The sequence below is a fragment of the Sceloporus occidentalis genome, unplaced genomic scaffold, assembly GCF_023333645.1.
Source record: "Sceloporus occidentalis isolate IW3139 unplaced genomic scaffold, rSceOcc1.0.p SCAF_5, whole genome shotgun sequence".
NCBI classification, from domain to species: domain Eukaryota; kingdom Metazoa; phylum Chordata; class Lepidosauria; order Squamata; family Phrynosomatidae; genus Sceloporus; species Sceloporus occidentalis.
Genome location: NW_028316985.1, coordinates 40233807 through 40261596, shown reverse-complemented (window position 1 = coordinate 40261596; position 27790 = coordinate 40233807). Strand labels below are relative to the sequence as shown.

At 40.5% G+C, this 27790-nt stretch overlaps 1 protein-coding gene across 2 annotated transcripts; it reads left to right on the top strand.

Annotated features, from left to right (window-relative positions):
• The first annotated feature begins 151 nt into the window (after positions 1 to 151).
• Positions 152 to 10851, top strand: LOC149312026 (retinoic acid-induced protein 3-like). Of its 2 annotated transcripts, none has more exons than XM_089523806.1 (4): positions 152 to 344; positions 4651 to 5623; positions 7263 to 7315; positions 8681 to 10851. In XM_089523806.1, exons 2-4 carry the CDS (start codon positions 4690 to 4692, stop codon positions 8768 to 8770), a joined length of 1077 nt encoding a protein of 358 aa, XP_089379932.1. In that variant the 5' UTR covers positions 152 to 344; positions 4651 to 4689; the 3' UTR covers positions 8771 to 10851. The 2 variants fall into 2 exon arrangements, with proteins under 2 accessions (XP_089379932.1, XP_089379933.1); XM_089523807.1 differs by lacking the exon at positions 152 to 344 and adding an exon at positions 383 to 796.
• Positions 10852 to 27790: the final 16939 nt, after the last annotated feature.

Here is a 27790-nt window from a genome sequence, read left to right as displayed (position 1 = left end):
AAGGTTCCTTCCCCACCCAGCTGCTCGGGTGACTGTCCAGTTGACGTCAGAAATTTTTACTTCATCTCCTGGCACCGAGACGTTATATTTATAACAGCACCAGTAGCAGTGAAACTGGAATAGGCGTGCCCATCTCCTTCATCCCCTCTTTTTTTCTTCATTTGCTTTTAAAACTCCCCTTAGGAGTGTATGAGAGCAATTTTGCTGCTTGTCTTCCCAGGGCAAGAAAATAACGACAGGAGTGGAGATTATTTGCTGACTGGAGCAGTCCAGGTATTTCCTTGCTGTAGTCTCTGCTGCTGAAGAAAGTTCCTCTCCTACTTTTGAAGAAGAACAGAATCAAGGTAAATCGATACCAAAGCTATCAGTATGCTGCCTTTAGAGCACTAGCTTTTGACCAATGAGTTAAGGTGTGTAGATCTTTTTCAACCAGGAACATACTGAAGTGCTGCAGATTTCAAGTTAGTTTAGATTTTGGGTGTAATGCCAGAGGAATGAAATATGAGTATTAAATGCATATCTTGAACGGCTTCCAAGACCTTCCCAGGTTACGAACCTCTGGGGAAGCATCTCAGAATGCCATGATGTGTTGTAGGTAGAGAGCTGGTATAGAGAGACAAGGATTCAATCCAGCTTCAGCCAAACATTCTCTTAATCTCAGACTCACCCACTTCAAAGTATTGTTGTGAAGGTAAAATAAGATAACTTCAGGTACACTTCTCCAAGCAGCTTGGGTGAAGTGATAGAGAAAGCAAAAAGACAGAATGAAAAAAAAAGAAAAAAAGAAAAGAAGAAGGTAAAATTGGATGGACTTTCCATTTGATGTCTTCTTTACAGTCATATGACTTGATGTTTTCATCTCAGAAAAGTTTGAAATAGAGTTCTTGACTTTATGCTGATTTAGTGACCTTTTTTTTAAAAAAATGTGTCTCATTGGCTTCAGTGAGACTTATTCTGCTGAAACTGAAGAACAGCTATTTAGCAAATGCGTTTGGTAGGTGCTTTCAAACTTAATGTGATTTTATGAATTTCATAGAGTTTTATTAACAAGTATAAATATAAATTTTAATGTGAATTTTTAGTATTTTAAACGTGGAAGGATTTGGGGGTTTGGAGAGGGCAAGTTAGGCAGCATCACCCGACACTAAGGGCACAAATTCCAAAAATTTACTTGGAAGTAAGTTTAGAACTGAGCCAGCATGGTGTATTTGTTTGTGTATTGGACTATAACTCTGGAAACCAGGATTCAAATCCTTGCTGAGCCATAAAAGGCAATGGGTGATCTTGGGTAAATCACACTCTCTCAGTCTCAGAGGATGGCAATAGCCAAACACTGTCAAGAAAACCCTGTGATAGGGTCACCTTAGGGTCACCATAAATCAGAAATGACTTGAAGGCACACAACAACAACAACAACAACAACAACAACAACAACAACAGCAATAACCGCAACAGCAACAGCAACAATAAATTCAGAACTGCAGCTTTTGTGTATAAAATGCATTTTCTTTCTTTTTTCCTTCAATAATGGTGAAGTTCATAGCTGTTCATGAATATCTAAGTGACCAGGCAGATGCTAGAACAGCCCTCATAGGAAAATTCTCACTGGAAAAGCAGTATATTTAGCATTCAAGGACCATGTTAATTTCTTTGGTTTCAGTGCCCTGAAGGCATATCTGTCACTGCATAGTAGGTGGAGAAATCTGTTCCTACTTGATGCAATGTTGACAGCTGCAGATAATTACAGTGGTTTGGGTCCGGATTCATATTTAGAGTAGAGTTATTGGGATCAATGTGACTTTCATACCTTTTCAGTGGGTCTGATCGATGTATGACTAAATCTGAGATGAACCCATTGGTTCCACAGTTTGTGGGGTCACAGGTTAACAGTGGATCAAAACATTTCTTTCTTATTATGTACATGCAATGATGGTGGTGTAGTAGTTTGAACATTGGACTATGACTCTGGAGACCAGGATTTGATTCTCAACCTGGCCATGTAAATCCATTGGGTGACCTTGGGCAAGTCACATGCTCTCAGTTTCAGGGGAAGGCAATGGTAAACCACCTCTGCACAAATCTTGCCAAGACAACCCTGTGATAGATTTGCCTTAGAGTCTCCATAACTGTGAAATGACTTGAAGACACACAATAACAAAAAAATGATGGATAAGCAGTAGCCCTAGGGCCATGTATAGTCCTTGACCTAGTACATAGAGAGATCTTGTAGCACCTTTGAGACTAACTGAAAGAAACTAATTGGCAGCATGCGCTTTCATAGACTTCAGTCTGTTTCTACAAACTAACATGAGTTCTACAAACTAACATGAGTCCTAGTTTTATTGCAGTTTTTCTGATTGTTAAAATAAGGTTTAGCAAGGCAGGATTCGAGCATCCAAACCAGGATTTTAGCTCTTTTAGCTGTTTGTTGATGTAGTTCTTTGATCTCTTGGCTTTCACTTTAATGAATAATATTTTAAAAGTAGTAGAGCCATTCACCATAAGCCTACATCTCATATTCCATGTTTGAACAAGTAATTTGAAAAAGAAGGTTCAGTGAATGGAGCTCAAGAAATTGTTATCTTGGCCATAAAAATACAGCAAGATATTGTGATGTGTTAGTTTATTGAAGAACAGCCTCAGGATGATCATATCAGAACCTTTATTTGATCCACATTCTTCCACTAAAATGGTCCTTTGAATCCATCCTGATAATGAAAGTATGTTTTATCAGATTCTTAGTCATTCTAACAAATAGAATTGCTTATTCATTTCGTTGTTGTTAATCCAAGTAGGCAACAAGGAGCAGGGCAAAGAAACCTGTGGTGGTTTTCATTCACATCTTCTTTGTTCAACACTCTGATCAATTACATCATACTACCTCCAGTATACATCTAATAGTTGATCTAATTTTGAGTTCACTATTTGGGTGGGCAGAAGAGATTTTGTGCAGGATTTCCAATAGTCAATGTACAAGGTCTCAGGTTTCTTCCATGACTTTTCCTAAAAGATTCGCATTGTCATCTGTGTGAATAACCAATGCGAATAGACTGGGATAAACCGGGATAAAACTATGCATGCCTTGAACATGTTTTGAATACATCTGCATCATCAACTCCATCTTTATTTGCAGTGTTGACATGCGTGAACAACAGCACTCACAGAGCTGCACATAGATGCAGTTTTGTTAAAAAACATAGTGTGAACAACAAAACTGGAATGCACGAGTGAGATTATTTGCACAGACTAACCCTCAACTGTCTAGAATAAGGTGTAGCATAGACTATATTTACATATGGGGAAGTAGACAAGTCTACAAAAGCATGTGCTAAAACATCTTCTACAAAGCTAGTCTCAAAGGTAGTACAAGATCCCTTTGCATACTGATATTCCAGACTATCACAACTATGTCTCCAAATTCTACAAAATAAAGTTATTTCTTTCTAGATAGGGCCATAAATTCTGTATCCTCCCAAGAAGCTAAAAGACTCTGCTAGGTTGCTGTTTTTGCCACAGAGGCTACTTGTGTCTATAGTGATAACACTGGATGTGAGAGCAGTTCCAAATTCTGAGTTGTTGTTGTGCATCTTCAAGTCTTTTTTGACTTATGGCAACTCTAAGGTGATCTTATCATGGGGTATTCAGAGGCAAGATTTGTTCAGAGGAGTGAATAAATAAAAAGGTACAGTATAAAAGGTAAAGTAACCTAAAAATGTTTAAAATAAACCCTTCAGGTTGCATGGCCTCAATACATCTAGACCAGTTTGATATTAGTATCCCGCAGCTGTAATAATTGTCTGCCGGATTTTAACTATTGTTGCACAAAATCTGGCTACTTTACATGTTATATTAAAGTTGGTATTCTGAGAGCAATAAGGAAGTATAGAAAAAACAGTGTGTCCTTGGTATTTGTGCAATAAAGGTAGGATAAGTCTTGATTGGATATATCTATAGAATGAGCACTATAGTAGAATGTGCTCTGTTGTTTCTACTTGCCCAGAATCACAGGGACACAATCTGTCCACAAATAGGATCTTCTTATATTGATCTTTGAGGACGGCTGATGGAAGGGCATGTACAGATTCTGCTGCTGTTGTTTGTTGCTGTGTGCCTTCAAGTTGTTTCTGATTTATGACGACCCTAAGGCCATGGGGTTTTCCTGGCAATATTTGTTCAGAGGAGGTTTGCTGTTGCCTTCCCCTGAGGCTGAGAACACGTGACTTGCCCAAGATCACTCAATGGGTTTCATGACTGAGCTGGGAAGTGAACCGTGGTCTCCAAAATCATAGTCTAATACTCAAACCAGTACACCACACAGGCTCTCCCAAACTCTGAGTCTGATCCTTTACTGGGGAATGCAACATCTTTTAGAAGAGGCTGAATATCACTCTACAAAGGAGACCACCCACTCACAGTACCTCTGTGAATCTCACGTCATTGGCCATGATCCAGCTCGTTGTTGTATCTCTACAATAGTACTCAGCTGAGTAGACAATCTGGAATAGCTGGTGTGGTTTGACTCAGGAAAAGGTCACATAATAAATAATGCAAATAAACAAAGAAATAAATTTGGGAGTTTATTGGCCTGATCTGGTTTTCATGAATTTGGTGCACACTTCTAATCTTATGCTTGTCTTCTTACTCCGACAGGTTTTAAGACAAGTCATCTGCTATAGAGCCTGGGGCTCCATGGCGACCTCAGGACCTCCTAGGGGCTGTGGCAACATAAGCAGTGACTATTACTTCCTCTGCAACACTGAAGCTGATTGGGGGATTGTTGTAGAATCCTTGGCTACAGCTGGTATTGTTATCACAATCATCCTCTTGCTTGTGCTTCTTTTTCTGATCTGTAAAGTCCAAGACAATACAAAGCGAAGCCTGGTCCCCATCCAGTTCCTCTACCTTCTGGGCACTCTAGGCATCTTTGGTCTCACTTTTGCCTTCATCATCAGGCTCAATGAAAGAACAGCCCCCACCCGCTTCTTCCTTTTTGGGGTCCTTTTTGCCCTGTGCTTTGCCTGTCTCCTTGCCCATGCGTTTGACCTCATCAAGCTGGTGCGAGGAAGAAGCCCATTTTCAGGATGGGTGTTGCTGGTGATCACTATCAGCTTGACCATCGTGCAAATTATTATAGCCATACAGTATGTGGCCATCAACATTGAAGCATTGAAGAAATTAGAGGAAAACCACAGCATGGATGAAAAAAGACGTGAAGATTTTATTTTACTTCTCATCTATGTTCTTTTCCTGATGGCTCTCCTCTTTGTTGTTTCCATGTTTGTTTTCTGTGGGTCATACAAAAGATGGAAGAGGCATGGTGTGCACATATTTCTCACTATCTTGGTCTCTATCGGCATCTGGGTGGCATGGATCAGCATGCTTATGAGAGGCAACCCAGATTTGAAAAAACGGCCAGAATGGGATGATCCTGTCATCAGTATTGCTCTGCTTGCGAATGGGTGGGTTTTCCTGATATTCTATGCTGTGCCTGAACTCTGTTTCCTCACGGATCCACAGAAGCCTGGTGACTACCCACCAGAAAATAATTTCTGCCAACCTAAAGTCATGAAAAAAGCCTACGGAGTAGAGAACCGAGCCTATGCGCAAGAAGATAACATACAAGGTATGACAAAGCAGTTATTTGTACCATCTTTAGCTGAGCTGATAGACTGGCAAATGTTTTCTCTGTGAGAGAAAGGGTGCTTTGGTAAACTGGAAAAATAATTGGACTCTTTCAAGAACAGAACATAATAAAAGAAGCTGGAGCCACTTCTACATGGCAGGATTCCATGCTCCTGTTTGGAGTTGTGGAGTGTGAACAAATAAAACACAGAAAAACATTAGATGCCCTTGAACTATAGATAGGTGGCCAGATTCACAATGGTTTTGCTTAAACTGCTGCATTGTTAGCCACAATGAAAGTGGCATGAAAATGCTTTAAAATTATCAATTTTTTATTTACTTCTTTCTAAAATCCATCATTTGCCTGGCAATGCTACATGTCCAGTCAGGCATAGCTATGTGGTGATGTCAAAGTATCATGGGAACCAAAACCAAGTAGTAGGAAAGATAAATGGATTAATTAATTAAGTACCTTTACATAGGGCCCAAACAATGGATTTTTGATCTGTCAAAAGAACTGCTCTTGTTGATTTACATTTTCAAAACAACCCCAAAGCTACAAGTTTTTTTCTGAAAGAAATGCCATCTTTAAGATTTCTTTTTTATTCCTTGTTACAACACAGAAAAACAAAAGTAGCACACATAAATAAACACATACCTTTACCTCGCAGTTCTGAAAAATAAAGTTTATCTTCATTGATTAATTACACCTCCCTTCACTGATTTATGGCTTTGGCTGAATAATCTACTTTTTAGTAGGTTTTTATTGTAAAACCTTTCTTATCAAGCAACCCTTTGCCACAGTCAATCTAAATTAAAATTTATTGATTTTAAAATAACTAATCAAATCATGTCACTATCATACAATTTTAGTAGGTCCATTTATAGTGTACAAAAAATAACTCTGTACTGTGAGTATATGGTAAAGAGGCCAGAGCAGATATGAAACTATTTAATAGCAGAAGATGCCAAGATGTTCATTCTAGTCTTTTAAAGGATCCCATAACTCTCATTAAAGGTACTGGAATGGCTAAAATTTTCATGGCAAGCATTCATCATAGATTACTGCTATCTATATAAAATAACCAACCCATGTGAAGAGCCAGCTATTTGTAGTATGTGTTCTGTAGCTCAATCCTATGCATGTCTATTTGGAAATAAATACCTTTTTATTCATGGGACTCAGTTTCCAGAAATGTAAAGTGTATTTAGGGTTATAACTGGAGTTATTTTGTGAAAGTACATCCAACTATTGAGCTTGAGTAAGCTCTAATTCACAAGTTTTGTCATGTGAAGAGATAAGCATTATTTACTACAATGCCAAAATGTGGAGTAATTGGATCTATGGTGAACATTTGGCCACAACTATCTCCTAGCATGGGTGATGAAACCACATAAAGATATTCATTCTATGTTCAGCTGACTCACTGGAGGCTAGTCAGCAACTGTTTGAATGGATGTACTCTAGCTGGGACTGACCAAAGGGTCCCAGCCAAAGAGTGTATGAGAATCATCGACATTTTTACTACAGATAATTTCCTGGAACCAAATTGAGCTTGCATTTTTAATTTAGTAATTCTGAAGATACCAATCCACTGCCTCTCCCTCCAACCACCTGCATTTTCTTTTTCTCATTGCAGCTGAAAATAGAGATCGCCCGTATGCTCCTTATACCACTCATTTCCAGCTGGAGGTAAATAAACGGTCTTATATTTTTAGTACTGGTATAATTTGTTACAATGCAGCCTCTTTAATCAACAGGCCTAGAAGGGAATTTCAAAACACTTGGATAATTAGACATTTGGGAGGAAGAAAAGCGAGCAGATAATTCATGAAAGAATGCTTGGGGCTGTGTTGGATGCAGGAAACCCAACTAACAAGTTGCTTTTGATAAATGTGGTCTGTGTAACTGAGTGTACATATTTTGTATGTGCAAAAGAAGAGTTTAAAGGTTCATAACAGCTGAACTGGCTATAGAAGAGTCTGAGCTGTAGAATGCTTAATGTGGTTGAAAAGTAGACAATTCAACATCAGACTGAGTTTAGGACTATGATATACTGAGTGTTCATCTGTGAATGTGATTGCATTGAGGGGGGGGGGTTAGGCATTTTATAATGGTTTCCTTCCCTATTGTATCTATTGATGTCATGTTCTCCAGTGTATTCAATGTATGTAGCATGCATCATAATGTCACTGGTGACCCAAGGGCACCAAAAAGAGGCCAGCGAGAGCAATGTTCCCATGTCATACCTTCCAACTTCCATAAATGAAAACCAGGGCACATGTGGCCAAGCAATAGCATAGTGTGGCCAAGTTGGGAAAAGTTGTTAATGAGGAAGAATATGCAAGCTGCAAGAGGCTACAGCAGTTGCAGTTTGCTTTTGCCTGAGTCTACTTGGAAGAGTGTGATTCCACCGCTTCCTCTCCTTTCCCCGATGCTGAGTCAACTGAGTATGAACTACTCATGCACTTTGCAGCAATTGAAGTCAGATGATGACAAAGAGGAAAAGTGGCAGAAGGAGAGACAAACTGGGACATTTTAAAAGCAGCTGAAAAAGTAGAACATCAGAGGATTAATAGAGACTGTGCCTATCAAAGCCGGACAGCTGGAGTGTATGCCTTGTGGTAACAAGCATGCTCTTAGATTTAGCATGGGAATCATGGTCCTCTAGACATTGTTGGAATACAACTCCCAGCATTCTTCACCATTAGCTGGCTAGGACTGCTGGGACATGCACCCTAGTAACAACTGGAAGGCTGCATAATTCCTACCTCATCGTAGCAAATCAAAGACTTGTTGTCTCTTTGTACAGGCAGAGAAAAAGACAATTGTTTGCATTAAAGTTACAAAAACCATTTTAGACCCAATCTGGCAACCCTAAATTGTGCAGGTTCACAGATTATTCAAAGTCCCCCCTCCCACCCCCCCACCCCCATACAGGAAAGGCAATTCTACTGCAAAAAGAAGAAGAAGCATGCAACTGAAATACACAATTAATGAAAAAGTCTGGCTTAGTGTATATTATAAAATGTGATAATTCCTTCTTTTCCTCCCCAGAATCTGGAGTCCCAACAAGATTTCTCCATTCCAAGGCCTAAAACACGGACCAGCCCTTACCAAGGGTACTCCGGAGGGAAAGGTGTCTAGTAACAACTCCACAAAAAACACAAGAAAAGCAATATTCAATTGACTGAGGTGCTAGGAGCCATAAGGCAGTACTTCAGTTTTATGAAATCAGGGACATAGTTCAGCACTACGGTGGATGAAGGAAGATTTCTTCTTCTTCTCCGGCTCACCTTTTTATTGTTTCTGCACATATGGCACTTTATGCTTCTTCATTCATCAGATTCCTTAATTTAATGAACTTCTATAAACCTTCTCAGATGTTCTCCCCTCAAAAATTACCCTGCTCTCTTTTGCCACATCCACATTAGTCCCCTCTCATGCCTGCAAGTTGTGGTGGTAAGCCTAAAGTGAGTTCCCTGCTCTACATACATAGACTCATTATGAGATTTGGAATCACAATTGTACAGCATTCTAAATCACTTGTAGAGATTGTATATGTGAAGCAGGTTACCTATTTCAGACTTCCCTCCAACAATGTGTGGGTAATGAGAAGGATGGTGCCATCTTTCAAGGAAGACTAGAGAATGTGTTCGTAATTGTATAATGGGTGATTGCCCAAATAGGGTTGTGACTTTTCTCAGTTCTATTGCATTTATCCACCTCAGCATTTTGTCCAAGATTATTTTACAATATGTAACAAGCAGGAAAAAGACATTCAGCACACTTATGGTGCTTTACTCCCCAAATGACTAATCCATCTTTGACCGGACAATACCTGAACTGACTGCATTAACTTGTATGTTTTCTCTCTCTCTTTGCCTTCCAAAGCATTGGAATCAGCAAGAATATTCAATGTAAACTGTAGTCTTTAGGTCCACTTCATGCTTTCCTGGCCATTCTAGCATACTAGAATCTGGAGTACTTTTGGCCCAGTTTTTATTTAAGCATCATGTTCTCTCTTTCTCCATAAACTCTGGTCAAAGAGCCATGAAGGATTCTGGTATGTCTCAGTTGTATACTTGCTTGATACTTGTAATGAAACCATGCTTTGTGGTTCCTTCCTTTTAAAAGCCAGCCACTGCACTGCGTGTTGATTTTGGAAGAAGATTTGGACATACTTGATGGAGCGCTCTGGTACTAATATGGCAACAACCCTTTACAGAGGACACACAACTGGATCTACTGGGGGGGGGATTACTCGCAGGTCTCTTGAGCACTGATTTCTGCCCCTCATTGCTATTACTGACTACTCTAGTCAGTATTTATTCATGCATTTCTTTTCCAAAAGAACACAGAGAGCTCAGATTTCTTCTCACCAGCCATTGATGCCTGTGGAGCAGAAGTGACCCTTGGTAAACCCTTTGTAAACATTTTGTATGGAATATCTAGACTGCTGGGTCTGTGTAATACATAAAGACAAATATTAAGAGCTTCAAGAATGAGTGTGACATTTTAACAGTTGAAACAATGGCTTGTTGGAGGAAAACATGAGATGAATGGAGTGAAATTTGTAATCTGTGACATGGAATTCTACTGAGGCATAGAACGGTTAATGTCATCATTAACAAAATGGTGTAGTGGAACAATAAGGTACAGTTAGAGAAAGAAATTTGGGGTGCATGATTGGGTGGATGGCTGGGAGAAATAGGGGTAGTGGAAACCTCAGGTACATCAGTCTTATGCTTATTTATCTGAGAGTGAGCCCCATTGAACTCAGTGGGACTTTTTCTGAGTAGACACATGTGATATTGCACTGTAAAAAAGTCCCAGCATTCATTTAGATCTATTTCAGGATAAATTGTCATTGGTAAAAACACTGGGCAGCAAAAGTCTTACCCATTTTGCGAGTGCTTCCAGAAAATTTGTTCATATCTTAGAGAAAAGAATAATATTGATAGCTAGCTGAAGAAAAGTAAACACGATCCAACAAAGTTTAAATTCATTTATACCTCATTCTTTTTAATGGGAGAATAAGGCCTGTGCTTATATTTCTCCCACTGAAATTACTTGGAAACACAATTGCAATTTGGGCGGGAGATTCTCCTTAAATACATGAGAAAGGAGTATTAAAGTTTTCTTTTTGTGCTTATAACTATAATATTTATTTGTTTATTTCACATACTATACTGAACACAATAGTTAACACTAAATAAATAATTATAACAGAGAATGTGTCAATAATTTGTGGGGATTTTTTTGCTTAATTCTTTTGTATGAATATACTCAACAATTCCTCTCCATATCTTCATACAGAAAAAATAATAAGATTTCATTGTTTTGCACTGTATATATACAGACAAAGCCATCCATAGCTAACACACTGTTGCATTGCTCAGAACCTTTTAGTTGTTTCTTCAGACCTCTTTGTTCCCGTGTCACTCAATATACATATAATACAAGTATATCATTGTAACACTGCCAGCACATCTTGAACGCTTATTGTGTTTCTGGTGTGTGTGTATGCACTTGTGGTTCTTAAGAAAGTCATAGATTATGGGGAGTGATTATAGTGTACTGGGTACAGAGGTTGAGGAAATATGTCAAAAGAGGCACTACAAACAAACCGCCACCAAACATAGCCAAGATATGAAAACAGCAGAGTGATAAAGTGGGATAGAAGAGGCAAAGAAAAATTTGTTTATCCCAGTGATAGTGATCAGCTGAAGTAAAGAACTATATCTCTTGACAGTTATAGCAATAGCAATAGCATTTACATTTCTATTCCGCTTCATATTGAACTATGCAGTCTCTAAACAGTTTACAATCTGTGATACTGAATAATAACATAGGCCGGAGACAAATGGGCAGGAGCGCCATCCTTGGGCCAAAATTAGGGTTTGGGAGCGTGCAGCAACTGCATGCTCCCAAACCTTAATATGGAGTGGCACCACCATCATGGCAGCCTTCGGTCCACATGGGGGCCACCCTGATGACACAAGCATGGCACCACATCCACATGTTGGGTGCTGCGCTTGTATCATTGACACAACATGGTGTGCCAATGACACACTGATGGCAGTGCCCATGCATGCCCAAAAGAACCCACTTTTAGCTGGTTCTTTCTAGAGCGGCGGGAGCCTGTGTGCTTTGGCTGCAGCAGGCTTCCTCTGGAGGAAAAACGAGCAGCTCCACACCCTTTTGGGGTGGTCTGTTGAGCCCCATGGTTAGCATAAATCTGAACGTGATGGCACTTTTTAAACTGTGCCTTCTCGCTCTTCTGTTCTCAGCTTGCTACTTCAGTCCTTCGATGACCAGCTGTATGTTTGTGTGAATATTGTGCCTTCAAGTCATTTGTCAACTTATGGTGACCCCATTAATTTTATAGGGTTTTCTTTGGCAAAGAATACTCAGAGGTGATTTTGCAAGTTCCTTTCTCTGAAATATAGCTTTGTTTGTGGTCTCCCATTCAAGTATCAACCAAAGCTAGCCCTTCTTAGTTTTCAAGATCAGAGGGGATCTGATGCCTTTTGGATATTTAGGCCCTTTTATCTACTGCAAGACTGGGCCCCTAATTTAATGAAGTGGATTTACTGTTTGAAAATTTCCAAAACATGCAGTGATAATATGTGGGGTATTTTAACCCATGTTGCCTCAGTTTGTGCTATCTACTTGGCTGGCATCTTGCACTGAAATCCCCCCCCCCCTCAGATGGTAGTGCGAGTATACATTTTTTGCATTCTTGATTGAGAATGATGGGAACTGGCCATGTACACTGGGAATATCACCTTGACAAACCCAGCTCAGGATGATCCTTGCCTGATGCATTTGATTCCCACCCACTGCATTTAAAACCTGATTTTACAAATTTAACATTAGAAGCAACTTGACTTGCATCTACCTTGCATGAAGATATCCAGAAAATGGCACATACATTGTTTCAGTGTCCTTTAGGGATGTAAATCCTCAACTACTTCATCCTAGCATGCAAGAATTAGTAATTATGATGGTATTCTCCCCACTTAGGGAGAAAATGAATACAGTACTCCTTTCCAGTAATCTCCTTACATTTGAACATTCCATAGTGTTACATAAGGATTAATCTGTGGATAAAAATGTGTTTTTTCTCCCCAGCAAAAATCCTGTTTTCTGCTCAGAAAAATAATAATCCTGTTTTACTGTTCAGAAAATATATATGTGTGTGTGTTTGTGTAGACAGGAAATCTGTTTTTGCACAACTCATTCCATGACAGTGTAATTCTTCTGGAAATCTAGGGAACTCATGGAAAATCCAGAGGGAAACCTTTTTCTTCCTTTAGGCAACTGTTGGAACCTAGCTGACCAGTACCTAGTGGTCTTCTCTTCTCTTGGCCATTAAATAGCTATGGCTTTGGTGGGTGGTGGGTTAGGAGCAGATATGGGGCAGGGGGCTCACTGTGGAAAGACATGCTGGTTAACTCTATATCCACAATGTCCACAAAAAGGCAAGTTATATTATATCTGCACATGCCACTGACAGAATTGTGGCTGGGACATGTTGCCTAACAACTACACTGAGTCTAGATGTTTCTCCCTAACTTCTGCCTTCTATGTAAGAGTTAAGAATTCTGTTCCTTCAGACTTGTATAGGGCTCTCTTTCTCTTCTCTGTGTGTTTTTGTCTGTCTTCATAGAGGAGGAAAGTTCTGTTTTGACAAGCCTTCTGTTTGGACTTAGTCACTCAGAAGCTCTTGCTAACAGTACTGCTAGTGGTAGGAAAAGGAGGCAAATTATCTTCACTTCACCTTTTCACTATGCCTAACATGTTATTGTTATGCCTCAAAACATAGAAAATTTATTTTGGGACAACAATCCACAGAATCCCTCAACCAGCATGGCCAGTGGCTAGGAGATTCTGGCAAATGTAGTCCATAGATATAAATTTCCCAAGCTCTGCTTCAAGTACAGTTTCCAACACCATTATAATTACAGTGTTGTAAATGCCCTTGCACAGAATATGGGTGAGACAGTTGTATCCTTGGGGCCAGCTTCTAGAAGGTTTATAGTTGTCCCTGCCTCTTTCTGATTCAACAAACCTCTTGGAAAATCTTCCTTAGCATATATTAGTTGTGTGGGCAAGGCACACATACAAGAAAAGCTAATTACAAATTTGTCCCGTTCTTTCATATCATTTGAAGAAAGGGGGAAATGACAAATTGCTGTTATAAATTCCACACATCCATACTACTCACTGTCCCAGCTTGGCTGGGACACTCCCACCATTAATGTCTCGCTTTTTCAGTGCTTTAAAAATGTCTCCATTTCTCTCTCTTCCTCCCACTTTTCCTCTTTGTCTTCCTTTTGTTTTACTTGCTGCAAGCTGAGTTCAAAGTGCAAAAGTATTGTGTACTCAGTTAATACAGCAGTGGGGAGAGGAGAAAAGAGAAAAGGAGAATCTTGTCCTCCTCAGTAGGTTCTGACAATAGCAAACTTACACAGTTTTTCTTAGGTTGTCTGTTCTTCCTCATTAATAATGTTTGTCATCCCGACCATACTCCCATGTTGTTTGGCCACATGTTTCCCAGTTTTCATCTATAAAATGTTGAGGGATATGACTTTCAGTTAATGTATTTTCTTAAGGAGATCCCATGATATCTCAAAACAAACACAGTCTACATTGGCTCACTTACACTGAAACAGTATAAGGGCACACTACAAAATTAGTGCAATTTGACACAACTTTAACTGCCATGTCTCCATCCTACAGAATCCTGTAGTTTTGTGGTGCACAAGCACACTTTGGCAAGGAACACTAAGGATCCCAGGATTCCATAGGATGGAACTACAGCATGTGAAGTGGTGTCAAAGTGCATTGTTTCTAAAGTGTAGATGCATCCTTAGTCCCATTTATGTCAATATGACATTAGAAGAACTGAGCTACTGATCCTAAATATTCTTAATGTGAAAGACACCCTTTGAATATAGAAAGGCTTACCTCTGAGTACATATGGCTAGCCAACTAAGCTGGAATCACACATGCTTAATCTATTTGCACATCCTACTATAAGTGCAGCAGCAGCAATGACATAGTGTTAGTTTTCAGGGCTAAGCCTTAGATCTTTTTCTTTGCAGATATTCTGTTGCCTATTTACTTCTTCATTTTTCTTCCTTTTGGGGCCAATCCCCAAGGATTCCCCACTGCTTTGCCCTACGCATGACCTCTCTTGCTTCTCATTTCATTCCCCTTGTCTTTGCAGGCTTCCACTTGTCTTCAACGTGCCTTCCTCTGTTCCCATAAACAGTGTTCTCAAGTCACCCTGCATCTCTCCCCACCCTGAAAGTCAACACGTTGCTATGCAGTGATCAAAAGTTTCGAAGGAAACTGGTGTTTGCTTTTCTTTTTACTATGGTGATTGCACACAGTAATGCATTATGTAATGAAGAATACACCCTTCCCATGTTAGAGTGCATGAGCGCAACTGGTGCATAGGGATGTTGCTGTTTTTAAAATCCTTTCTACCCAACTCAAAATATCCAGCATTAGCTGGCTAACTGCAAGGAACAATGTCAGTCACCACAGGATCATATCTCAAGAGGTCTCAAGGATTGACTTTTCAAACAGTTTAGACGTAGGCTCTCTATGAAAAGATTTCATCACTGCACCCTCCTAGGGTACTGAAACTTGGGCTGTAGGAGCTCTTGTACACGTTTCTAAAGTCTATTCTCTTCTAAAAGGTTTATATATAGCAAATTGTTGCATAGCAGAGTACATTTCTCACAAAATGTACAGTGAGAAGATGGGTGTGATTTCTTTCATATATAAATGTGGAAGTGTTTCAGCGATGGACAGCTGAATGGCAGAGTACATGTTTTGCACGCACAAGCAGGGCTGTGATGGTCAACCCAATAGTTTGGTAAGATTATTTCAATACCCTTCAAGTGTCTCTTTTTGGCAAAGACAGTACTTAATCTGTTGACCCACTTTTTCAGCTTTCTAAACTGTCCTGGTTTCATTCTCATCCTCCCACTTTCCCTCTTTGTCTTTGATTTTCTTCCATTAGAGCAAACTGAGTTCCAAAAGCAAATGTAGTTTGAAATGAATTAACACAGCAAGAGGAAAAAGACAAGAAAGAAGTGGATTCTTGCCCTTTCCTGTAATTTCAATTAGAAGCAAATGACTGTAGTCTCTCCTAGCTTCCAGATTAACAAAGTTTTGCCATCCAGGCCACATTCTGATGTTGTCTGGCTACATGTGCCCTGGTTTTCATCTGTGAAATGTTGGAGGGTATGGACTTTAAGACAAGGCGAAAATACCCTAACATGTACTGACCATGGCTAGTATTTTTTTTTCTAGGCAGAAGTTTATGGAAGGGGAGTAGGTCAGGAAAATTAAGCAAAGGCAACAGGGGGAAGAGGAAGAAGGTAACAAAATGTATGGTGGCTGTAGCATATTAACTTTTGCCTCAGGTGGCAGAAACTTTTGGGCTTCCATCGTCCCTGAGAAAGCTGCATTCCTAGATGGGACTTCAGAGAAAATAATGGGGACCAGAGTTGTGATTTCCCCCCAGCTGACAGCCATTTCTTTTACAAAACCCTCAACATCAGTATGTATTCAGTGTCTATGAATTCTTCATGTCAGCAATGTTTAGGTGGAAGGAGAATACAGTATAGCTGTTTTTAACTTCAGAAGCTTTTCACTTTCCCCAAAATGAACACCTTAGATGAATCTACACTTTGTGTCAGTTTATACAGGCTATGTGAAAGACAAACTTCGTGGAAAATTAATTATGAACACCTTGAACTAAATGATTGGTATCGCTCGCTTGATGAGAAAGGAAGATACTAATACTGTACAATCACTCTATGAATATTATTAGCCTTGAGTGAACTTGAGTAAAAGCACATAGTTTTCCTGCCCAGATATCAGAATGGAATGTGTTGCTTAACAATAATGATCCTTTTTTTAAATATTAAAAATGTTAAACCAGAGGAATTCAGTGTAAATTTGAGGGGATTTTCCAGGGAAGAATATGGAGAGTGGCATTTTCATTTGGCATGTTGTTTTCTCCTACTCTCTTTGATGCCTCCCTTGCCATGCTCACTATAGTTTTCCACTCCCTGGCGAATAGCAGTAGTGCAAGCAGTGCAAAACACAATGAACAACAAAGAATGGAATAGATATATATAGAGAGAGGTGGGACAAAACTGATGGTGTATTGCCTCTGGTACAGCATGCCTGTGTCAGAAGGAATCTGCAGATTGAGAGAGAGAAAGATAAGGAGTGGATGGAAATAAGATGAGAGGCGGCTCTGACAATAGCAATAGCAATAGCAAGTACATTTCTATACCATTTATTAGTGCAGTTAAGCACTCTCTAAGCAGTTTACAATGTGTAAGCTAATTGCCCCCAACGAGCTGGATACTGATTTTAGTGACCTACAGAAGGATGCAAGACTGAGTGGACCTTGGAGCCCCTGGCTGGGATTGAACTCACAACTTTAAGGTTGTGACTGGCTGCAATACAAGCATTTAACCACTGCACCACCAGGCCTTTCCTTGCAGGGGAATATGAGCAGGATGCATGTACTTTTTCACTCATGTCCAGCTTATTGGCTTCTCTTAGGCCAGAGGTGGACAGAATGCATCTCAAAAACCACATGAAGCCTCAAACTGGCTTCAAAAATATTGCACATAAACTTCCCCAGTACCTGAAGAAAATTAACTTAAAACTCTCTAGTCCTTCACTGCAAATTGTAAGAAATCAGAGACATAACTTTTAGTCTGGAATACCAGTATGCAAAGGGATCTTGTATACCTTTGAGACTAACTGTGCAAAATATGTTGTAGCACAAGCTTTTGTTGACTGAGTCTACTTCCCATGCATCTGAGGAAGTAGACCAGGTCTATGAAAGCTTATGCTACAACATTTTTGTTCACATAGTTAGGCCCTATACAGACCGGCCCGAAAGGCTGGCCTTTGGGCAGAGTCGGGCATAGCATCCTGATGACACATGCCCTGACTCTGCCCCCAGGGCACCATGATGCTGCTTGATGCTCCATACAGCATGGCATCGCAGCTCTCCTCTGGTGCTGCATCCAAATGACACAGTGCTGAAGGGGCATCATACAGCCATGCTGCTGTGGCTATGGCACCCTTTGAAGGGTGCAGAAAAGGAGCCACTTTTTGTGCCCTCCAAAGGCCAGACCGGGCCACAGCATGAGGTTGCACCACCCATGATCCGGACAGGAAAAGGGCGGTGGCCCACTACCCCTTAGGGGTGATCTGTAGAGCCTCTTCATCTCAAAACTGCTACAAGATCCCTTTGAATACTGAAAACTGGCAGCACACAGTGAAGTGCAGTAACACAGTGCAGTTAACTTGCAGGATCAATTAGAATTATCCAACTAAATTCAAACTGCTAAATACCCTAATACAATGTAATTGACCAACAGTAAATTACTTTCTCAGTTACCAGACAAGTAAAACCTATGGCTTTGTAAACATTTCAAAGCATTTCCTCAGTCAATTGAAACAGGAAACCTGTAATTGCCGCTTCTGCTCATACTGTTTCTGTCTGTGCTACTTTAGCTCAGTAAGTTAATGTAACATTCATCATTTTCAAAATTGTTTTAGAATATAAAAATATTCTATAATGAATGAAAATCCTTCTATAATGACTTTAAAACATTCCATTATAAATTAATCTCAGTCCTATACCAATTTGCATTTTTAAAGCATTGTAATATATAATTGTACTTAAATAACAATTAGGTAATTCTTAGTGGTTGTTGGGACATTGTATTTCTTAATATTTAATAGACAGCCAGCATGGTGTAGTGGTTTGAGTATTGGACTATGATTCTGGAGACCAGGGCTCAAATCTTGGCTTGGCCAGGTAAACTCACTGGGTGACCTTGGGCATGTCACACTCTCTCACCATCAGAAGATGGCAGTGGCAAACCCTCTCTGAAAAAACCTGCTAAGAAAACTCTATGATAGGGTCGCCTTAGTTTCCATAAGTTGGAACTTAGTTCCAACTTATGGAAACTTAGAGGCTTATTAGACCAGCATTATACACTAACCTCAGGGCAGTATGAGGGCATGCCCTGACACTCCCCTGATGCCACTGTCATGTAGTGCACCTGACTGCATGGCAGGCAGCATCACGGTGCTCCTTTGGCATTGCATCCAGATGACGCAGCGTCAAAAGGAGCGCAAGAAAGTGCTACAGAGGCAGCAAAGGCGCATTTTGCCCTGTGTGAAAAGGAACAGCATATTATTGTTCCTTTTAGCACTGGGGAAAGGTTGGATTGGGTCTGCAGCATGTAATTGCCATGACCCCAATCCAGCGCTGAAAGGGGCAGCGGCAGGCTGCTCCAAAGGGGCGGTCTGTTTAACCCCTTAATTTTCATAAGTTGGAAACAACTTGAAGACACACAACAACATTTTATACTAAAATAAATAGATTTAATATAATAATAATAATAATGATAATAATAAGCTTGTTCTTACCCATTATTGAAAATTTTAACCAGATCTATATCTTGTCAATTGTAATTAATAAAATTTCTTGACAGCTGTGCCTACTCCCCTTGGTCATCCCCTCTTTAGGTGTTTGAGTGCCCGGTTGTTGGCAAAATGTCACCTCAAATGCAGCAAAACACTATGGGAAGAGGTCGCTTTGACCCCAAATGAGTACTAAGCTCCACAAAATTCCAGGAACATTTACACAGCATAACCATTGGATATTTCAAAAGCAAGGCCTTGGGTGGTGCTTTGCAGCACACATGACTCATCACAATACTGAAAGGAAAGGATGTGCTCTGGTATGCAATTACAGAGGCCTTCAGGGTGTGCTTTCATTCTTTAAATAGAAGTTGTCAGGCTAAGATTTTAAGAGCTTATTGGTTTTGTTTTGAGAGAAATATGGTTAGGTGGAGTGGATCGGTGTTCCCAGTGAGGCAGTGCACCTATTATCCCCACCCTTCGTAAAGCCCTGTATATATGATTCCAGGTTCCGTTGGTTTCCACCCAGTGCTATAGAGACAGGAGTGGACAACTGCAGTTTTTAAGAGTACAATCCTCATAATACTTCTTCATAGGTTGTGCCGGCCAGAGCTCATCTACATTGTAGAGCACAAACATCTGAATGGCTCAAGCTACCCACTTTTGAGTTAAAGGGATCTCATGCAGCTGAGATGGGGAAGATTTCTGCTCCAAATCTTAGGGAATTAAGAACAGGAAATTGCATTCTTATTGTATATAACTGAAAGTCACAAAATAAAATATAGGGATCGCCTTTAGAGCATTGAACATAATGCCATTAAGGAAGGGAGGGAGGGAATTCTGGATATTAGGGCTGTTAGTTTTGATAAAACAAGAACATAACTTCTTAAATTCCACAGTAAATAGAGCTATCATGTACATAATACATCTATATTTTGCTTTTCTTTCTATGAGGTCCAAGTGGTATACATATCTGTCCTCTTCCCCCCACTTCAACTCCTCAACAATCCCAAGAGGTAGATCAGGTCAAGAGAGAGTGTGTGGCCCAAGTTATGCAGTAAATTCAATGGCTCAATATTCTCAAATTTCAGTCCAGCACCCTAACCCACAGCAGTATATTTCTTCTCTGATAAGTATAATTATCTGTCAGCTAGTGATTTCACCATCAAATCCTAGGGTGTACACAGACCTGATATGTGTATCCCCCAAAAATGTATAGCAGATATCACAGATGTGGAGGAACTGTAATTCCTTGGATTAATCATCATTAGCTGTGCTGACTCACTTTGATGGGAGCTGTAGTCCAGCAACATCTGGAAGGCAACAGGTTGCCCACCCCAGTGCAGAACTAATAAAATCCTTTCACAATCTTCACTTCAAGTGCTGGAGGGATAAATCAGGAGTGGTTCCAGTGCAGCTGAAACTGAGGTTGTGCCTGCACAGACCAAATAATGTGTCCTCCCCTTGTCTTCATGATGATCAGTCTGGACAACACAATGTCCAATCCCCAAACCCAACATCACTCTAAAGCAGGGGTCGGCAACCTCCAGCCCGTGGGTCAGATCTGGCCCGCGGAGGCCTTTCAGCCGGCCCCTGCGCACTCCTGCCGCTGCCGATTGTGGCTTTTCGCTGCTCCGGGCACCGCCATTTTGTTTCTAAAAATCGCGGCGAAGTCTCGCGCGACCTTTCCTGTGGTCGCGTGAGACTTCGCCGCGATTTTGAGAAACAAAATGGCGGCGCCCTAGAGGCGAAGTCTCTGGGAGGCCTGTTGCGGTGGCCGGGGCCCTGCAACAGGCCTGTTGCCATCGCTGGGGCCCTCCAACAGGTCTCCGGCGGCTCCAGCGGGCCTCTGGGATCCCCGATGCCGTCGCTGGGGCCCCCCAACAGGGCTCCGGCGGCGGCAGCGGGCCTCTACGACTTTTTTGCCGGCTGCTGACGGGGCCTGGGGCCCCGTTAGGGGCTGGCAAAGAGGAGGAGGCCTCCAGCGCTGGCGGCCCCCACTGGCTTTTTTGCCGGCCTCTGACGGGCCCTGGGGCCCTGTTAGGGGCCGTCAAAGAGGGGGAGGCCTCCAGCGCTGGTGGCCCCCGCCGGCTCTTTCCCGGCCTCTGACAGGGCCTGGGGCCCCGTCAGGGGCCGGCAAAGAGGAGGAGGCCTGGCCCCCGGAGGGTGGAAGCTCTGCCCCCGGCATGCGGCCCCGCCCCAGGAGGGTGAAAGCTCCACCCCCCGGCTTTGGCCCCCCAGTTGTCTGAGGGACAGCAACCTGGCCCCCGGCTCAAAAAGATTGCCTATCCCTGCTCTAAAGTGTCCAAGTAAGGCGGAGAAGTTGGGTCAGCTTCAGGGCCAGAATATTCTGGGCTGTTTCTGGAGTATTCTGGTCTGTGCAGACACCATTTGAGACTTCTCTCCATTTTGTCCAGTCCTCTCTGTTCTTCTATGACCTACATTCATTTAGTACAACCTGCTTCTAGTGTTTCACAAAAACGTATTTGGAAAGTTCAGTGCTGTGTTGTTCCACAGCATTTCCATGTGGTTAATTTCTTTTTCAACAGAGGTGTGGCATTTACATCTCATGGTATGAGGGGAGAAGTCCCATTTTCAGACAAGGAGCAGTTCCAACATAATAACAAAGGAGTCTTCTGTCACCTTTTATGACAGCAGATTTATTTTAGTGTGACCTTTTGTGGATTATAATCCACTTTGTCAGATTTTCAGTCTCCCTTAATGGCACTCCATAACACCTTTCACCCAGTGGGGGCTCATTCAGGAGAAAGGTTCAAATGTGTTCCAGGAAGGAAGAAAAAAATGCCTCAAAATGCTTTTGCATAGGTCAAAAGGTACATTGAACTACTTTTTGATAACTGAGTGTAACTAGGAATGAATATAAATGTAGTTATAAATATTCATGTTAGAATTAAGGCTAAATTGTTATTTTTGGATAGCAAGAAGAAAAAGGAAGAAAAGGCATAATATGACTCCACTTTTTGCTTCTCTAATGTAAGCAATTTCTTTTAGGTACTTGCACCATGGATGAGGGTGGGTGGGAGTGATCCCCCACAGATCATGGCTGGGGAGGGAAGGGTTAAACATCTTCCCATCTTCCCTGATTCCAGTGAAAACTGCTTCAAAATACACCCAACATTCAATTAACAGAAACAAATCTGATTCCTAATGATGGATTTCATGTCACATATAGTTTGACCCTCAGCTGGCACTAATGGCTCCAAATTGCATGGTGGGCAGAGGAGTGAGAATTTTGGAGCTGGCAGTCTGTGTTTAAGTGGATAGTCTCTGTTGAATTTCCAGTGTGGGCTTGCAGGTTGCCTTAGACTGTGGAAAGAATAAACAACAAAGCAAAGAGAAGATGTATCTGTGCTCGGAAGAGAAAAGGTCAAGCAACATTAAGCGGCACAAATCAATTTGATGCCCCCTCCCCCCAAGTCTGCTGTGGGCCTGAACAGGAGGAATGCACAAGTAACTTCCTGAGAAATGCCATGGAGGTGGCAGGAAAGAAAGAGATCCACACTGGTACAGGAAATACTAGCTTAAATCGAACGCTGGGCTAGTGGATGCCTGCTAGTATGACAGATTTTGTTCCAGTCTCACTTGTCATGGCTTCATTCCTCTGCACAGTCCCTAAACCCTGATTTACATTACCATAAACAAAGAATATCTCCTGCATTTTGCATCTGATTCAAGAGTTCAGAAAAATTACTTTTTGAGAATACCACTCACAGATTATGGCATGGAGGATTTAGAGTTGTAGGGGAAAAAATCTTTCCAAGTTTTGGAATCAAAACAGGTGAGAATGGTACTGGGCCCAGGGCAAGACGCATGATTGCTTCCCCTCACCCCCGATCTTCTTATTTATTTTATTTTTTATATATATCCTGCCTTTCTTCCAATATAGGGACTCGGGGTCCTACAAACTGGGCATACCCTCTAATCTGCATATCCTCTAACATTTCAGATGGAAACTGAGGCATGTGTGCCTGAGTCACATCAGAGTCTGGTCAAAAGAATGTGACCAAGCAACAAGATGGCAAAAGTTATTAAAGAGGAAGAACACCCAAGCCTACTATTTTAAGCAGACAAACCATGAAATTTATGTACTGGAAGGATGAGATTTCTGTTGAATTAACCGGATGAAAATACTTTTGCACTCTGAACTCAGTTTGCAGCAATTGGAGTAAGCCAAGGACGAAGGTGGAAACTGGAAGGAGGAAAAGAAACCAGGACATTTTAAAAGCAGCTGAGAAAGTGGGATGGCAAAGGAGTAACCAGGTCTATCCCTGTCAAACCAGGACAGTTGGAGAACATGGTCTGGTCTCAAAGCATATGTTGTGCTCTGCCTTCCCTGTGCTCCCTTTCTCCTCCTCTCTCTCTGGATTATCTGTCCTTTTCAGCAATAGAAAGGACCATGTGAACATGATGTAGGTTATCCTTGACTCAGGCAGCTCATGCTGCTTAAACAACCAAGCCAACTTTAAGGTGCCACAAGACTCTGGGTTCATAAGAATCAAGAACACACTGCTATTCCCAAAAGGAACATACCAAGCATCCCTCTGTATGGTGAACTTTAAATGGCACAGCAGTCTTGATACCACACCAAATTGGCTTCTCAGCTGGATACTGAATGTGTTAAATTGAAAGTTCATGTCAAGTATTAATTTAATCATTAACTGCTTTCTGCACCCAGAAAGGCAACCAGCATACTGGAATACCTTTCACTTCATAATATTGCTAATGAGAACTTGCTTGTAAAGAATTGTCATTGTCTTCATGCATGTTTTTACTGCCCTGATAAGTGTTTATATTTGGAAACAGGTGGTTTGTAATAAAGCTGCCAGCTCCTGCTAATTGAACAGGTGATATCTGAATAAATACTGATTGCCGAGCTGTGCAAGTGAATGAGAGGAAAACTGGGTTGTGACATAGCACATCATGCCCCATTCACAACTGGCCACTTGATGGCAGCCTTGCACCAAGAAGCCTCACTGGTTTTGCCACGCAGGCTGTGCTTAAACTGGATCTGGCTAGTATAAAAGTCAAATTTGTGGAGCTGTATGCATTGGTGCACAATTGCCTTTGATTCTTACCACTGCCAGCCTTCCTTACAATGGCATAGTGTTGCTGCTCATATATGGGATGAATTATTGGACTGTTCTTCCGGATCCAATTTGCAATCTGCTAGAATCATGGGAGGATATGCTAATTAATTTGCAGTGAAAGCTGTACAGCATCAGAATAATTAAAAAAAAATCTGAATGAAGAGCTGTGATTTTGTTCTCCTTTCATGCAAGCTGCCACTTTGTGTCACATAATCATGAAGCTGGCGAGAAAACAGCCAAAGTCCCCACCCATATTTCCACATAGATCAGTAACCCAGTTTGCCATTAATAAAGAGCAAATGCAGATTAAGTGCATGCCACATCTGGGTACCTATCCAGCAGATAGCTGAAGCCAGGTGATGACTCAAGTAAGCCAGCAAAGCTGCAGACTAAAAGTCAAGAACTAAATGGCTTCAGTTCAGAGCTTCTCAGGGGTTTTAAGCCAATATGTCTGAAAGGCCATTTAGCAAAGTTTTTGTGGGTTTTTGGGACTATGTGGCTGTGTTCTAGAACAATTTATTTCTGATGTTTCACCTGCATCTGTGGCTGGGATCTTCAGAGAAGCATTACTTCTCTGAAGATGCCAGCCAGTGATACAGGCAAAATGTCAGGAACAAATTCTTCTAGAACACAGCCACATAGCCTGAGAAAACCACAAAAATCTATGCATGCTGACCGTGAAAGCCTTTGGCTATTTAGCAAGTTATGACAGCATTTGCAATGCCCTGTGAGTACTGTCCAGCAATGAAGACACCATACGTTACCAGCTCCATTTCTAACCTGGATTAGAAATATGGAAGGTTAACCCCAATGTCAGACTTATCTAGAGGAGACCATCCTCCCACTGCTAATGCTAGTAAAAAAAATTCCAGCTAGTCAGAGAATGAGGAGGAATAGGGAGCAGGGCTGAGTGGGCATAAAAAGACTGTAAAAAGAAGCTTCTTTCTCAGAGGGCTTTTGATAAGTGAGGCATGTCTGCATCTATTGCTTGAATGACTACAACTAATTTGAAAAAAAAATGTAACAATGAAATTTTAGAGAAATGTCTTCCATTGTGCATGCATTAAAATGTTTATTAGATCAGGTTGAATACATGGCATATGTGAAACCTGCAAGCCCAATTCCATCTTCAGTTCTATTTTCTTATCCCTAAGCACCAACTATTCAAAGTAAATTAGTCATCCTTTTACAGTATTGGTTGGTTCTATTTGCTCAGCTCAGCTGAGGAATCTGGAGGCATTTACACATGTATGTTTTGTCCAGTCATCACAATACAGTGTAGTGATTACATCATGGGTATTGTAGTCCTAAACACAATAGGCTGTCTTGTTCTCTTAGATATGATTTCCATGAGAATGGACTGATGAAAAAGTACTGGATTGCAAATAAAATAAATAAATATGAAGTTGGTTTGGTATAAAGAGGTCGAAATGTGATTAAGTGCAAAGAGTGTGTATCATTAACAGCACAGATTTTTTTTTTAAAAGAGTGCTAATTCATATAATTACGATTCATAATCAGATTTATCAAAAGCAAGGAAAATCCCAGAATAGCTACCAGAAGTTTGGGTTCAGGACTTGGTAGTGATAGAACAAAAACATACAAATCAAATTATATTTTTGTCAATTCAAAAATACTTAACAGCTTCTATTGGTAAAGATATGTGATTAAGCAAGCATTGAGAACATGATTACAAATTACATACTTATTGCAACTCCAGGAAATGAAAATGTTGAAATAGAACAGTAAGGATTCACCCTCCTATTGTTTAGGCTAAACAAGCATGTCCCAAGTTAGCCTCTTTTGATCCATTCATCTGTTTTTCAATGATGTTTAGAAATATGACATTTGGCTTTATTTCAAAATAATTCTTTTATTCTTATAAACTATTCTTTTATTCTGGTGACTTTCTGAGATTAAGGCAGCCTTGTTAATTTTCTCATGAGGCAAATAAAGAAAAGCAAATGACTTTGACATGTGGTACATTGCAAAATATTTTATTGCCACAGATCTAGGACAGATCTGCTTTGACAGAGTCCCAAATGAATTATGCAGATGCACAGCAATAAAAATGGCTATGCCTTTGCCTGGCAATTTTGTGTGTTGTTTATAGCATAGATTACTTTTGATTACATTTTAGTTTTTTTTTTTAAGATTCACTTTAAAGATTCAGTTTGAAAACTGAGCTAGCCAAATAAAAGAAATTGTGAAGGCTTCCATGTATTTGTGTATGCACCAGGTATGGAATCTACTCTGGGTTGCAGCCCAAATTTTAAATAAGCTATTTGAGGTGTTGAGTCCTTTCCCTATCCTAGATATGTTCAGACCCTTGCAAAGTTCAGGCTAAAACCCAGAGCCTCACATAGTAACCAGCAGCTACTACTAATCAAATCACTCTTTGGAAGCCGACATCTGCATTGGTGAAATCACAATATTCATTTGGTTTTTGTGAGACAGTGTGTACAAATGCCTAAAATGACATGTTCCAGCATGCTGTGTAGTGGACAAATGTTTGATAGCTTATTTGAGAAGTTGGGTCACCATCGTATTAAAAATACTCTCTAGATTTGTTGTGCTACAAATTCCAACATCTGCAGCCAGCACAATTTAACACTTATGCTGGTTGGGGATGATGGGATTTTAACCTTATTTAAGAGCACTAGATTGGGGAAAGCTATTTTAGAACATTCATAGGAAAAGACTTGAATCTCATGAGTGCCAAGTAGAGAAGAGCTATTGAATAAATTGGATTTACCTATGTGTTGACTCACTATTCCACTCTTGATTTAGAGAGTCTGCTGTGATTGTGACTATCTAGCTTCAGATCAACATCACCACATTCTGGCCTTGTAAGACTGATTCTTTGCTGAGTTTGGAAAATTACATTTTAAAGTTTAGTTGATCATTTTACACACAGTGTTTAAAGGTAATCTATCATCATTACAAGTAACTTGTTGCTTTACTTGTTACATTAGTCACTGATTTTTCAATACTTAAAAAAAACTTTTGTGGAAAAAACCTATTAGTCTTCATTAGATATTGGCATAAAACTGGGGAAAAAATCCTGTCTAAAATTCTTGTTTCTAAAAGTGCTGATGAATGTCCTTGAAAAGCAATTTGAGAAATTAACTAGAAACTGTTACTCATTACACCAATAAAGCAACTTGGCCTCCATTCATTACTGGAGTGTGGAATAATTTGTTGTAGGTAGGTATATTATGTGTAACATGTTACTTCCAAATTGTGACTTCAGTGCTACTCCAAGTCATGGTCCATGAACTTGTATCAGTCCATGAACCATTGGTTGCAGGTCTATGGCAAGTTTCCAAGGAAGAAGACAACAGTTGCAATCAGAGGGCACAAACAGTCTCTGTGACACTGGGAATAAAACCTGCTGGTCTGAAACATCAGATAGTTTAAGAAACACTAATCTACACAGCCTTTATCATTCATTATAATCCTTGAATCAAACAATATAGTTTGATGTCCACTTTGCACAACTGCCTGCCATAGAAAGAATTTTAATTTTTTTTTAAATATTTAGCCACGAGGAAGACTTGGGTGAAAGGAA

What these genes read in the sequence shown, in the direction of transcription:
- LOC149312026 (XM_089523806.1), top strand. Translation starts at nt 4,690, where the DNA reads ATGGCGACCTCAGGACCTCCTAGGGGCTGTGGCAACATAAGCAGTGAC. An exon ending in GCAAGAAGATAACATACAAG is followed by an intron (nt 5,624 to 7,262) that starts GTATGACAAAGC and finishes TTCTCATTGCAG; the next exon opens with CTGAAAATAGAGATCGCCCG. An exon ending in CCACTCATTTCCAGCTGGAG is followed by an intron (nt 7,316 to 8,680) that starts GTAAATAAACGG and finishes TTTCCTCCCCAG; the next exon opens with AATCTGGAGTCCCAACAAGA.